Below are 13,626 nucleotides of genomic sequence, written 5' to 3'. Positions count from 1 at the left end.
AGAAATCATCGTCATATCCACCCATCATATACAGCCTTACACCCTTACCCATTGACTAAACATGCAAAAAAGCAATAGAAAACCTATTCAGACCCCAACAATCAGTTAACCTTTCATTTTTGCAAGTGCTTGTGCCGATATCAAAATCTGCTATTGTCCAACAAACAACAAAAGCAGTGAGATTATGCCACTGCAATTAAACATTTGTTTATTGACCAAAGATTGCATTTAATTTCTTCCATTTATTCATTTTGACTGATTTTAGGCTCTTCTCTTGTTAAATTTCTAGTCGTTTTCACAGAATCTTTACCATAGAAACCCTTGGAAATTTGCAAGGCAATTATATTTGTGCCACCACTGCCCCGCTTTCATATATACAGAAAGACGAAAAGGGAAAAAATAAATAAAAAGAAGAAGAAGGAGGAAAAAAAAGGCAGCTAAAAACAGCTACAGCAAGACACAGATCAAACCTGCAGAGGTTTAAAAGCACAAACAGAACGTGGCAATCAAAGACTAGACCGAAAAGCAGTGAACATGTAGAATTCACATAATAATCTCCCTACCTTGCTCTTCTGTTTAAACACATCAGAACAATAATAAAAAAAAATCTACTTTCTAATCCAGTTCCTCATAACCTTCATAGTTATGGACCTTCATCTGTCTTGCAGAACATAACTGAAATTTTCACAGCAACTTAAAAATTAAGAGCTTAGGGAGAAAAAAACAACAACAACAACAAAAGAACAACAAAAAAATCATCTCAGTGGAGAAGATAGCACCATCAGTGAGCCATAGGCAAAGACAGTGTGCAAATGGATATGAGTGCGCTGAAGGAGATACAGGTAGATGTGTGGGGAAGTGAGGAGAATATGAGGAACGTGAGTGCAGAAGCAGATTGCTATGTTTTTGATAGTTAGAGGGCTGTCAAACATTTTTGTAATTATGTCTAATCTATCCATTGCAGCAATACCCCTCCCCCCTTTATTAGTGAGAGACCACCATATGAAGATGGCGAAAGGCCTGTATGAATATGAAAGATGCAACAATGATAATAATTACTCAAGTAGACAAGCACAAAAACAACAGCTTGGAAATATTTTTATATGACGTAAAAAAAAAGAGGAATAACATTTAATTTTTGCATCTGGGGCGGCATGTGTGTGTTTCTGTGTGGATCTAAAGATTTGAGTCGCACAAACTCGACCCTTTAACTAATGGCAATATGCTAAGAATGGAGATGTGTCGGGAAGATCAATGTGGCAGGGAGCAGGTGGCAGCAATGATTACAGAGCAGCAAGAGTGGCCTTGCTCACAAGACACGCAGCCCAGAGCCGGTGAGCTACAGCTGGGTGGGGTGGGGGGGGGGGGGGGGGGGGGGGGGTGGAGTTGATAAGCTCAATGCTCAGCTGGTGAAGAAGGATCTCAGTGATATGATGAGATGCAACTGCTGTGGTGCTGAGATCAGCGCAAAACAGAGACGCTGTCAGAGAAATTATGCAAAAAAAAAAAAAAAAAAAAGTTTTTTTTTTTTTTTTTTTTTTTTTTTTTTTTTTAGATTCACTGTGAGGAGAAACAGGAAAGGTTGTTTTAGTTGCCTTTGGTTGCCCCTGCCCCCATGGAATCAAGCCGAGGGCAAAATGCTAACAAGGGGCAAGGAGTCAGATTGGGAGAGGGCAGCGCAAAATGACACAATGTTAATGCAAAAAAAAAAAGCTTCTGTCTGGAGAGAGAACAGAAATGGGAATGAGCAAAGAAGTAATGCTTTTTGTCTTCCACATCACTCCTCTGTTAATTCAACCGTTCCTAAGGTGCACTGAAAACGTCTTTGCCCAGTTACACATTTCTTCTCTTTTCACTTTCATGTCACACTTAAATGCTTCAAATAATCAGACTAATGTCAACACTGAATAAAGAAAGACAATTTTTTAAATTATCATTAAATTTACTGAGCAGAAAAAGCTATGCAGTCCAATCTGACCATAACCTGATGGTCTCTTTAAGGTCATGACACACTGTCCCACCTTGACCTGTTGCATTACTAATGTTTGCATTGGCTTAAGATCCCAAACTGAGGGCTTGATATTGTCCTTCAGGATTTTCTGCTAAAAAGAAAAAATATATATATTGTTCCGTTACTTCGGCTGAGTCGCTGAATTCCTGAAACATCAAAGTAGCCCCCAACCATCACCCTACCACGGCCGTGTTTCACTGCAGGTATAATATTCCCCCTCAGAAATGCTGTGTTAAAAGTAAAAAGGAATAAGAAAATAAAAAAGGTGTGAAATGATGTTTTTTTTTTACCCCTTTTCAATTTCTGTCTTTAATCTTATTCATATTTGAGAGTTAGTGTGCACTGATCATTGCTTGTTCTCAAAAGAGTAGAAAGAGTTTCGGCTCCGTTATTTCTGGGGTCGTCACAGCCAGTCATTACAACTTTTACACAGACTTGGTAGAGTGTTTAACGGCGGATGCCCTAATTAAAAAAAAAAGATTGAGCAAAACATTTGAAAGGGATTTTTTTTTTCTTGTATTGATTCCAAAATAATTCAAAGGACACAGAATAAAAAAATATGGGAGTTTATATTAGGAGCCTGTGTGTATAAAATCTGAAAGCTCACATGTATTGAGAGTGCCAAAATGCACCCTGCATCTTATCGTCATAAGCAGATGTTGGTTTACCTGTGAGCATCTCAGCCAAGTGACACATCATGTGTGTAATATAAGTTTCATGATCAGAATCGGCTTTATTGGTTTGCTAAAAAAAAAAAGGGAGGGGGTGAATCTATATTCTCCTGACCTTGGACTTGTAGAAGTCTTAGACGGAGGGAAGGTCAGTCCTGATGACCCACTCTGAACACCTGATTCATTAAAACATTGTCTGAGGAAGGACCTTCTCAGGTGCTGTGAGAAGAGGGTGGTTCCAAGGAGCCGGAAGCACAGCGTTGTTGCTGGATGGTGAAAGACGGGAGTGTGGGGCCTGTTCCCTGTATTTACAATGTAATCTCCACAGTTTGAGCAAGCTAAGCTCCAGGTGGGTCCAGTATATGTAGACACCGGTGCTTGCCTCTCCTGCTGATGCGTGTCGGTCAGGAAGATGGTGGAAGCATCTGGTTGAGAATATCGGAGTCGACGGTGTTGAAGGCTGAGCTGAAGGATCCTGGCGTAGCGGGGCCCTAGATATTTGAGATGGTGCAGGGTGAAGTGTAGGGTCAAGTCAACTGCGTCATCCTTCAACATGTTCGGCAGGTAAGCAAAGTGCAAGGGGTCAAGCAGGCGGGGCTGTGACGTCCTCCGTATGGTTCAGCATCAGTCGCACAAAAGGATGTCATGATCACAGGGTGAGAGGCGGGGAAAAAAACCCCATTTAATCCGGTTATAGTCAGGTTTTTGGGGACCGGTTTTGCTTTTGTTGCAGTGGGAGTAACGCACAGCTGTAAAAGACTTGTTAAAGATCGGAGTGAAAATCAGCGGCAGTCAGCATAAGCTCTCAGGCAGGAGGGTGGCACACAATCAGGTTCTTGAGCTTTCCGGATTTTACTGCGCTGCTTGAGCTTATTCACATCTTCCCCCAACCCAAAAGATCTTTTAGTCCAGGCAGGCGGTCTGAGCTGAGCAAGGTGGTGGCTGGTGCAAGTGGAGCTTTTTTTTTTTTTTGTCAGTGTGAAATGTGGAGGAGTTGGAGGGATATGTGAACGGCTGCTTTTCAAACCTGCAGTAGAAGCTGTTATGGTCGTCTGCCAGGGTTCTGTTCCGGATGGGGGGGATGACCTCCTTTTGTTGGTTTTAAAGTAATCCCATCAGAGGTCTGTGAGGCGCGGGTATATAAGCAGAAGTATAAGGTTAAGTACTGGGCAAACCCAGAGGGCTACCAGCGAGAGGAAGGTCCAAAAGCTGAGAACCTATTTCCAAAATCAGGATGGGAGAAGAATGGAGAAAACAGGCATTTGCTGCCAGAAAGCAACATGAAGATACAACAAGGGACTCTGCCTTCGCATACACAAACAGCAATCATACAAAAGGTATCCGTCTAAGTTCGATTCATTTTGTGTTTGAACCTGGTGTTGTCGGGGACTTGCTTGATGTGTTAAAAAAAACTGTAAATGAGTATGTACAGTTTTACAATCTGCAGAGATGTACTGCTGTTTGTACACTGACATAAAAACAAATGCTTGTACAACCTAAACTATAGCAAAGTTTAGGACATTTTGATTATGGTTTAATTTTGATTTAAAGACTAATTAATTTGTGTGTAAATGCAACACGTTTGTAATGTCAGGTGCAATAATACCACACGTGACATTTCATAAAAAAAAAAAAAAGACAATCTTTCTGAATTAGAAGGCAGTGTGAGTGATTCTGTGATGTGAACCTATGCTTCCAGATCCTTTTGAGGGACCAAACTACCACATCGCTCCTCGATGGGTTTACAATGTCTCAACAGTCTGGATGTTTTTCGTGGTCGTTTTATCAGTCTTCACCAACGGCCTGGTCATTGTAGCCACAGCAAGGTTCAAGAAACTCCGTCACCCCCTGAACTGGATCTTGGTCAACCTTGCCATTGCTGATCTCGGAGAGACAGTCTTTGCCAGCACCATCAGCGTGTGCAACCAATTTTATGGATATTTCATTTTGGGACATCCGATGTGCGTCTTTGAAGGCTACGTTGTATCAACTTGTGGCATAGCTGCACTTTGGTCCCTGACTATCATCTCTTGGGAGAGATGGATAGTTGTGTGTAAACCTTTTGGAAATACCAAGTTTGATGCCAAATGGGCCACAGCGGGAATTGCGTTCTCCTGGGTCTGGTCCGCAGTGTGGTGTGCTCCTCCCGTCTTTGGATGGAGCAGGTATTGGCCCCATGGACTGAAAACCTCCTGTGGACCTGATGTCTTCAGTGGAAGTGACGACCCCGGTGTCCTCTCCTACATGATTGTCCTCATGATCACATGCTGCGTCATTCCTTTGGCTATCATCATCTTGTGCTACCTGGCGGTGTGGCTGGCCATCCGTGATATTGCTCAGCAGCAGAAAGAATGCGAGTCAACCCAGAATGCGCAGAAGGAAGTTTCCCGGATGGTCGTTGTCATGATCTTGGCTTACTGCGTCTGCTGGGGACCTTACACATTTTTCGCCTGCTTTGCCGCAGCCAACCCCGGATATGCTTTCCACCCTTTGGCCGCTGCCATGCCTGCATACTTTGCCAAGAGCGCCACCATCTACAACCCAGTCATCTATGTCTTCATGAACCGACAGTTTCGCACGTGCATCATGCGGCTCTTTGGCAAAGAGACGGATGATGGTTCTGAAATCTCCGCGTCAAAGACAGAGGTCTCCTCTGTGGCTCCTGCATAAACGTTCATGGTTGCTGTTTTGTAAGAAAAAAAAAAACATTTTGACGTGTATAGAAACCATATGTCATTGGCTTGTTTGATTTTTAAATATTTAAAGACAGAAACTGAAAAAAGTGATGGTATAATATGCGAATGTGTGGCTGGTGTTTTTTTTTTAAATGAACATAAAATATAAGGAACTCTATTGAAATTTTTTTTTGTGTTTAATTCATGCGAGATGTAACAAAATGAACATCTTTAAAAAAATTATTTTCCATCAACAGTCCACAGAATATTTCCCCAAAAGTCTTGGAGATCATCACAGGCGTTTGTGGTCTTTTTCTTCATCAGTGGCATTTGCCTTTTAACTCTCCCACAAATGCCAGTTTTCTCCCTTTCTTGTTGTTGAATTGTAAACAATAAAATGATCAGAGGCAGGTGAGGTCTGTAGTGCTGTAAATTATATTCCTGGTTCTTTTGAGACCTCATGGATCAGTTGTTTGATGCCCTCTTGAAGTGATTTTGGGAGGTCAGCCCCTCGTGGGAAGATTCACCACAGCGCCATGTTTGCTCTATTTGTGAATAACGACTTTAATCGTGGTTTGCTGGAGTCCTAAAGCCTTAGAAATGGCTTTGGTAACCATTTTGATGACACCTTTTGATTGATGCTGACAACTTTGTTTCTCAACTGTTCATGAATTTATTCAGAAGGGCTGATAACCCGTTGCTTCCTAAGAATTTCCTTATCCAGGTTCCTGTCGACAGGTTCTATAGGTGATATTCATACAGAATTAGACTTTACTGTGGCTATACAGTATTTGTCTAGTAGTAAAATTCCTCTAAAGGTCTGAAACATTTAAGTGTGAAAATGAGGCAAAACAAAAAAGGGAGAAGAAGAAATCTGTAAGGTGGAAAACAGAATTTGCAGCTCTGAATATCTAATGTATTAGGCACAAACACACTGAAACAAAACAGCAACAGGCAATTATCGCGCCTAACAAATGATCAGATGGACGATGAATGAAAAAAGAATGAGTGCTGGTGCAGATCTGGAGAAACAGGCAATGATTCAGAGAGATGCTGTTGATCCTAAGAGGTGGTGGCACACATGTCAACTTTACATTTCAGTAACTTAGAAGCAGCCATGTGTATCACCACAATACCAATTCAAATTACACTGAATGGCTCTTTATCTGAGTCAAGATAATAGGGGAGCAAGTTTCGGATGTCATTGCTCTTCAAATTAAACAGATTTAAAGCCACAATCCATATGTAATCTTTTTTAACATATTTATCATTTTTTTATTACCCATCTCTGTATTTGGACGTGGTGCTACTTTATTTATAACCTGCCATCTCAAAATCAGATTTGAAACTCACAGTTATTTCTTAGGAGTAGCAAACAGTACACTCAAATTTCAGTTCCTGCACATTTTGTCCAGCTACAACCACAATTCAAGAGGAATGAATTCAGATTGGATGTGACGAATGCACACAAAGTGCACAATTGTGAGGTGGAAGCGAAATGACGTGTTTTTATTTTCATTCCCCTTTTTTAAATCTCAAAAGTGTGATCTGTACTTGGCCCTTTTTACTGTTTGCCCTGAATTAGGTGTGTAATTTCACCACAGTATAAATATGAATGTTTTATGAAAGGCCACAGAGGTTTGCTGGAGAACATTACAGAACAAACGCATAGTATGGCACAACTGCAGAACTAAAACATGGCTTCCCACCTAAACTGACAGGCAGGGCAAGGACATCATTAATCAGAGAAGCAGTCATGAGACCCATTGTAACTCTAGAGGAGCTGAAGAGATCCACAGCTCAGGCAGGAGAGTCTGCTGACAGGGCAATCAGTCATGCACTTCACAAATCTGGCCTTCATGAAAAAGTTTTTTTTTTTAAAGAAACCGTAAGAACTCCAAATTTCAGTCCGTTTCTCCAGCTTGCAAATGGACAAAGTACCTCTGGTCAGATGAGACAGATATTTTTTCTTCCCCAGATGCAAAACACTGTGTGGCACAAAAATAATGCTAAATACAGCATCCAGCATAGACAAATATGGTGGTGGCACCATCATGCTGGGGACTGGAAATAAATACAGGGCACTGCTGGAAGGAAACCTGTTAAGAGACTGCCAAAGACTTGAAACTGTGGTGGAGATGCACCTTCTGCTACAGCACTGGTGCTAAACATGCAGCCAGCGCTACAATAGAACGGTTTAGGTAAATCACTACACATGTCTAAAAATGGCTCATTCAAAGCCCCGACCTAAATCCAATTGAGAATCTTTGGCAAGACTTAAAACTTGCCGTTCACAGATGCTCTCCGTTTGATCTGAGCGAGAATTTGCAGACAAGAAGTCTCATAAACGAAAAACAAAAAACAACAATCTATCCACTTCACAATTATGCGCCGTTTTCTGGAGGTCCGTCACACAAGAACCTATTAAAACACACCAACGTTTGTGGTTGTAACATGGCAAAATGAAAGGGATCTGTATACTTTTGCAAGATCTCTTTTGAATGTCTTTGGTGATTTTCCCCTCATAAGAATAGTTAATAAAATGCTCCTTTAAAACATGCCAAACTGCACTGCAGCCCAATGGGATTAAAAAGCCCTTTTCCCTTTCTGCCTCTCTGGCTGTGTGTGTGTGTGTGTGAGTGGCAATGCATGTCACTTGTGTTAGGTGGTTAGGTGCTCTGCGGGAAGCCAATGGCCTGCATGCCAGTAAGTAAGAAGTTGCTAGAAGGTTAGCGGGTTTACCTGGTCCAAGGTAGAGTACCTTGACTTGAGCGTGATGACCTCATCCAGGTGAGCCCTGAATTCTCTCCGTGAGGCCTGGGGGAAGCCACAGGATAGTCACTCATCTTAATTCCACACACACACACGCACGCACGCACGCACGCACGCACGCACCACTATGCTAGAAATGGCATGCACACCCACTCAGACATAAAATATCAGTTAGTGATGCCTTTAAAACAATCCACACATTTCCACCCACAGTCTGGACATTGTGCTTACAGACTCAAACAACATACAAAAATAGCCACTAACGCTCCAAACACATAGATTCTCCAGGCAGACCAAAGAAAAAAGTTCAGAGCAAAAACAAAGTGTCGTATATCTCACGCTAACCACCATAAAATAAAAAATAATTTAAAAAAAACACGACGGAGTCAAAGATGGATGTAGAACTGCAGCAGTTCAGTTGCAAGCTGCGAGTGTGATCTCATGTCTCAAAGAGTGTGTGATAAAATAGACATTAATCAACTGGTCCAAAGAACTCTCTGTGAGGGAATATAGTAATTGAAATATACTAGCTATTCTGATAAAATTATGAATTAAGTTAACCAAGCCCAATGTTAACAATGGCAGGAAGGAACTATCACAATGTCCCTGGTTTTTGTTAGACTTGGTCAGTCGAACTTGATAAATGAAGTCCTGTTACTTAATATATATATATATATATATATATATATATATATATATATATATATATTGTTGTTTATTATGCATAAATATACATGCATATGTGAACAATTATTTAATTATCCTACTCGGTTCTACATGTATTTTAATCTGGGTATGCTATTATTAATACCTGCATAGCACTGTTTTCTGCTGTAAATTTGCCCTAACTGAAGTCTCTTATTCCTATTTTTTCGTTTTTATATATTTTTTTTTTACCTTTGTGTAAATCTGCATGCTTCAACTTGCCTGTCACTTTGCTGCTGGCAAATCTGAATTGCCCCACAGAGATACAATAAAAGATATTTCAATCTTATTCTATACGCTTAAAATCAATCTGCGTTTTATTGTATGACGGGGGACCGAACAAGTCAATGACTCAATTCAATCAGCTGGACTTGCTTAGATAGACTCAAATTATATATTAAATGACATTTTATTGTATTGTTTTGTAATAAGAACTGACCTGGGCTCTATTGAATTTGATCTGAATCTGACTGTATGATTGGTTTGTGTTGGATTTTATTGGACTAAACAAAAAAAAAAACAAGTTGAACTGAACTGGATTCTCTATAACTGGATTATAATTGGACCACTTTCTCTTGTAAACCTCTTTAAAATTACATTTATTCTGAATCGGCACCATAACAATAAACTGCTTTAAATAAAATGACCTGAATAAATACATTTATTATCATCATCATCATTATTATTATTATTATTATTATTATTATTATTATTATTATTATTATTATTATTATTATTATTATTATTATTATCATCCATACAGGTATTGCAGTGTCATAACAATGGAGACAAGCAGGCAGTTATATCATTTTTTTTATGTCTACCAGGACTCTGTTCTGGTTCTGATTAATGTGTATTTTGTGAGTTTTTGTTCCACAGCTCAGATTTTACAAAGGAGAGCACACAAGTAAATTCTGCAGATCAATTTACTAAGATTTGTGCACTACACAGAACTTCCAATCAGGGTATTTGTACTTTAAAACTACCTCAACTATTGCACTTGTGCAACATTATTGGGATGAGATGTAGATTAAGAGGTTACATTAATTGAAATGTATTTAGGTTGTCTGTAACTAAAGTCTTTATCCCTATCTTCATTTGTGTTTTGCAGGTAGGATTTAAAGTTACCTCAGTAACTTTGCTAATAAATGTTATCAATTGGCAAGGCGGTGGGAGGGAACAGCTAGTTTAGGGTAAATCACTTAAATATCTGAAATTAACCAAAATCTAACCTGAAATATAACTTTTTGAAGCAGAAATTATGGTGTGCATAAGTAAAATTCAGCAGAATCTTATAGCATGTGGGAGAGGCTTGAGACCAGTAAGTTTTCAGGGTCTCTTCAATCAGTTTTGTTTTCCCTTTTTGGGTTGGTGCTGTAAAATATGAAGTTAAGTAAGGAGACAGTGTTTGTAGAATTTGTAGAAATACAAATAGTTTTTTTTTGGTCAAAGCTATAGGCTTTCCATATTACATTTGAACCCTTTTTATTCAGGTTGCAATGTTGGGACGACACACAACTTTAGCTATCTTAAAAGCAAGAATTGGGTACAAAACTTTGATTTTATTATAGATTTTCTATATCTACACAGGATGCAACTTTTACATATATCTCTCCACTAATATTTGGTTAAAAGTCTATCTGCAAATTGCAGAGAAACCATTTGCTTTTGGTAGCCATCATCAATGATAAAGCAGGCTAATCTGAAGCCTGACCTCAACCTAATTAGAAATTTATGAACTATGCCTAAAAGCTTATTCAGTTAAATACCTTTTTGAATGAGAATGGCACTTTTGAAATATTCCAGTCTGGTTTTCAACATTTACTCAATAAAGAAGCTGCTTCAGTGAGGGTCTGTTTAGCAAATGACGCATGCCAGTTTGGGATGCTTGTACTCCTGGATCTTACTGCAGCTTTTGATATTGTTCACCGCAGTATTCCTACTCTCATCCTTACCAGTATTCATATTCTTACCTGAATGACAGACGCTTTTGTGTCGGTGTTGGTAATTTTTTCCCCACTTCAGCACCTCTTATTCGAGGTGTTCCACAGAACTCAATTATTGGGCCGCTTGTTTTCTTTATACCGGCTTCCTTTGGGATCTAGTCTGTCTTTACATTGCCACGCTGATGATTGCCAGACTTATCTGCCCTTAAAACCAATTAGCAGTCCCTGCTCCATTTCTTCCTCTATTAAAATGTCTTGATGGCATTAAGGCTCGGATGGCTTCAAATTGTTTATGTTGCCATGAATATAAAACTGAAATGATTGTGCACAGACCAAGCTATAACTACTCACTCTCTTTTCATGAACCTTGGCACTCCTGAGCCATATCTTAAGCGGCCTGTTGCAAATCTGGGGATGATCTTAGACTCTAAGTTTAAGTTTAATAAGCAGATTAACTCTGTTGTAAAGAAAAGCTTCTTCCAGTTAAGACAGATATCTAAACTTAAGTCATTACAAGCCTGATCGGATCTTGAGAAACTACCCCATGCCTTTACTACAATCCAACTTTATTACTGTAATACATTTTATGTTTGGGTTAGTCATGTCTCCCTTTCACATCACCAGCTTGTGCAGAATGCTGCAGCTCAGCTCTTAACTGGAGTTCGTAGGTTGGAGCACAGTCAACAGTTTTTATTTCACTCACTTCACTGGCTTCCCTGTGGGTCACAGAAGAGATTTAAAAACTCTCCTGTTGACCTATAAATGCCTCAATGACCTTGCACCGTTACATCTCTCTGACCGACTTCAACCTTACGTTCCGTCTCAGGCACAGAGAACATCTGATCAGCTGCTTTTAGTTGTACCGAAAAACTGTTTGAAGCTTAGCAGAGATCTGGCTTTTTTTTTTACACAAGCCTACTAAACTCTGGAATAATCTCCCTTCCAACATTAGACACGCTTCTTCACTTCCTGTTTTTAAATTGCATTGATAAATGCATCGATTTTCCCCTAGCGTTTGACCCAGTGTGAGTTCTTTTGAGTATTTCATTTAGTTCTCTGTTTTTAGACTTACTTTTTTAATGTACCTTCAATCTCTGCCTTTCCCTGTTATTGTTCATCATAATGGTCTGTTGTGTTTTTTTGTTGTTGTCTTTTTATTGCACTAGTACCTCATTTTTTGTGCAGTGGGCTGACAGGAAATGGGGTACGAGGGAGAGACATGCGGCATAGAACCACAGTTCGGATTTGAACCCCGGTCAGCCGAGGACTAAGGCCTCCGTACATGGGCTGTGCGCACTAACCACTGTTTCACCGAAGCACGTCCATGGTGGGATGTTTTTAAATGCCAAAAAGCTTGCTGTCTGCCATCAAAAGCATATGAGTTTTCTGCAGCTTGTAAAGTTGTTAAACCAAACATTACTAGAGGTAAATGTATGTATTTGAGACTGTATGTATAATTTGGACCCTGTGTAGTTGAAGACAGTTTATAATAAACTTCAACTTGAACACCCAGTTCTTCTATTCATTGAAATTGTATGTTATATTATCGTTCCACATTACATTAAATAATTCAACAAAATCCCCATTTTAATTGAATTTTGTCCATTATGCATATATAAAAAACTTTTTGACAACTTTTTGAGCTGTAAATGCAACTTCTTTTTCATGCCATCTTAAAAAAACAGTAGATTTTAGGTGAATGGGTGGGATTTCTTTTAAACTAAACTATTTTGGTAATATTGGTATTTCAATAATAGTAGATACAAACAGTATCTAAACAGCACATGTGGTGGAGAAAAAAATATATATTTTTAAAATAAATTTTAAGCTTAATTACAATTAATCAAAGAATTATAGCATCACAGGGAAAACATGTCCTCCCCATTCTACCCCTTCCACCTGAACTCGAGTCTTTATTATTCACAGCAACAGATCAGGACCACAGCACCATTACCAAAGTAACAAGCAAACATCAGTGCTGTGAAAGCTTTTAATCAGTCTTTTATATGCCGATGAGTATGTGAAGCCCTGTGTGTGCGACAGAGGAAAAGAAATGCACAGTGTTTGTGCAAGCAACACCACTTTCTTTCAGATACACAAAACAAGACTCTTTCAGCTTCAGTTCTGAGGTTGAAAGACCAGTTAAGCGAATGCAAAGTGATGAAAGTTTAGTTATTCAGGTGGGTTGGAGAGGATGGAGACAAGGCAAGAGTTAGAGACAGAATGATCACCAGAAGAAGGCCACGTCGTACTGCAAGACCAAATCAACAACAAAAAGACGACAAACGCACACACGGAAATGCAGAGGAACAGCGGGAAGGACCAAACAAACACACACAAACACATGACAGAAGGGACAGGAAAAAAAAAAAAAAAACAGGGGCGGTCATGCCAAGCAGGAATGCTGTAGAAGGAGGAAGGAGCAACGACTGATGCCACGGTTACGCCGCATCACAACGCAGGCAGGAGTACCTCAGCAATGCTTAAGGTGGATGAACAGGAGGGAAGCCGCGCCTGGTGCCGTGAGAGAGAAAGGAGGGGAGAAGAGAAGAGGTTTAACAGAACCAAAAGCTGCGGGGCTGAGCAGGGGACAGAGGCACACAGAGAGTGACAGGGGGGAGCAGAGAGCGCCCTCTGTCATTCAGGACGTCTGTGCGACGGGTCTCTGTGTGACTGTTGTAGATGGGCCTGGGCAGCCAAGACGGACATGACAGGACAAGACGGGACAGGAAAGCACAAGAAAGGTCAGGACAGCAGGTAGGAGTCTCACTGGGATTCATTCCCCCACCAGAACAACTGGAGCAGAGGTTTCACAGAGGATAATCACACAGTTCAAACGTTATGTA

At 40.0% G+C, this 13,626-nt stretch overlaps 2 protein-coding genes across 9 annotated transcripts in view; one reads left to right on the top strand and one right to left on the bottom strand.

The window, feature by feature from the left end:
* gphnb (gephyrin b) overlaps positions 1-13,626 on the bottom strand; it is a 137,382-nt gene that overhangs the window by 27,099 nt on the left and 96,657 nt on the right. For 6 of the 8 annotated variants that reach the window (XM_036147293.1, XM_036147294.1, XM_036147295.1 and 3 more), the window contains 2 exons: positions 13,253-13,294; positions 8,100-8,174 (listed from right to left, as the gene is read on the bottom strand). The exons of the other annotated variants lie outside the window; for them this stretch is intronic. In XM_036147293.1, the coding sequence (XP_036003186.1) occupies positions 8,100-8,174; positions 13,253-13,294 (117 nt within the window). The remainder of the gene's footprint in view (positions 1-8,099; positions 8,175-13,252; positions 13,295-13,626) is intronic. 8 annotated transcript variants of the gene reach the window in all.
* Positions 1,545-6,216, top strand: LOC105930739 (red-sensitive opsin). Its single transcript, XM_012869094.3, has 2 exons — positions 1,545-4,019; positions 4,382-6,216. Exons 1-2 carry the CDS (start codon positions 3,917-3,919, stop codon positions 5,350-5,352), a joined length of 1,074 nt encoding a protein of 357 aa, XP_012724548.2. The 5' UTR covers positions 1,545-3,916; the 3' UTR covers positions 5,353-6,216.

The sequence above is a fragment of the Fundulus heteroclitus genome, chromosome 15 (genome assembly GCF_011125445.2).
Source record: "Fundulus heteroclitus isolate FHET01 chromosome 15, MU-UCD_Fhet_4.1, whole genome shotgun sequence".
Taxonomy (NCBI): domain Eukaryota; kingdom Metazoa; phylum Chordata; class Actinopteri; order Cyprinodontiformes; family Fundulidae; genus Fundulus; species Fundulus heteroclitus.
The sequence above is the reverse complement of the archived record's forward strand: the minus strand, read 5'-3'. Positions and strand labels throughout refer to the sequence as shown.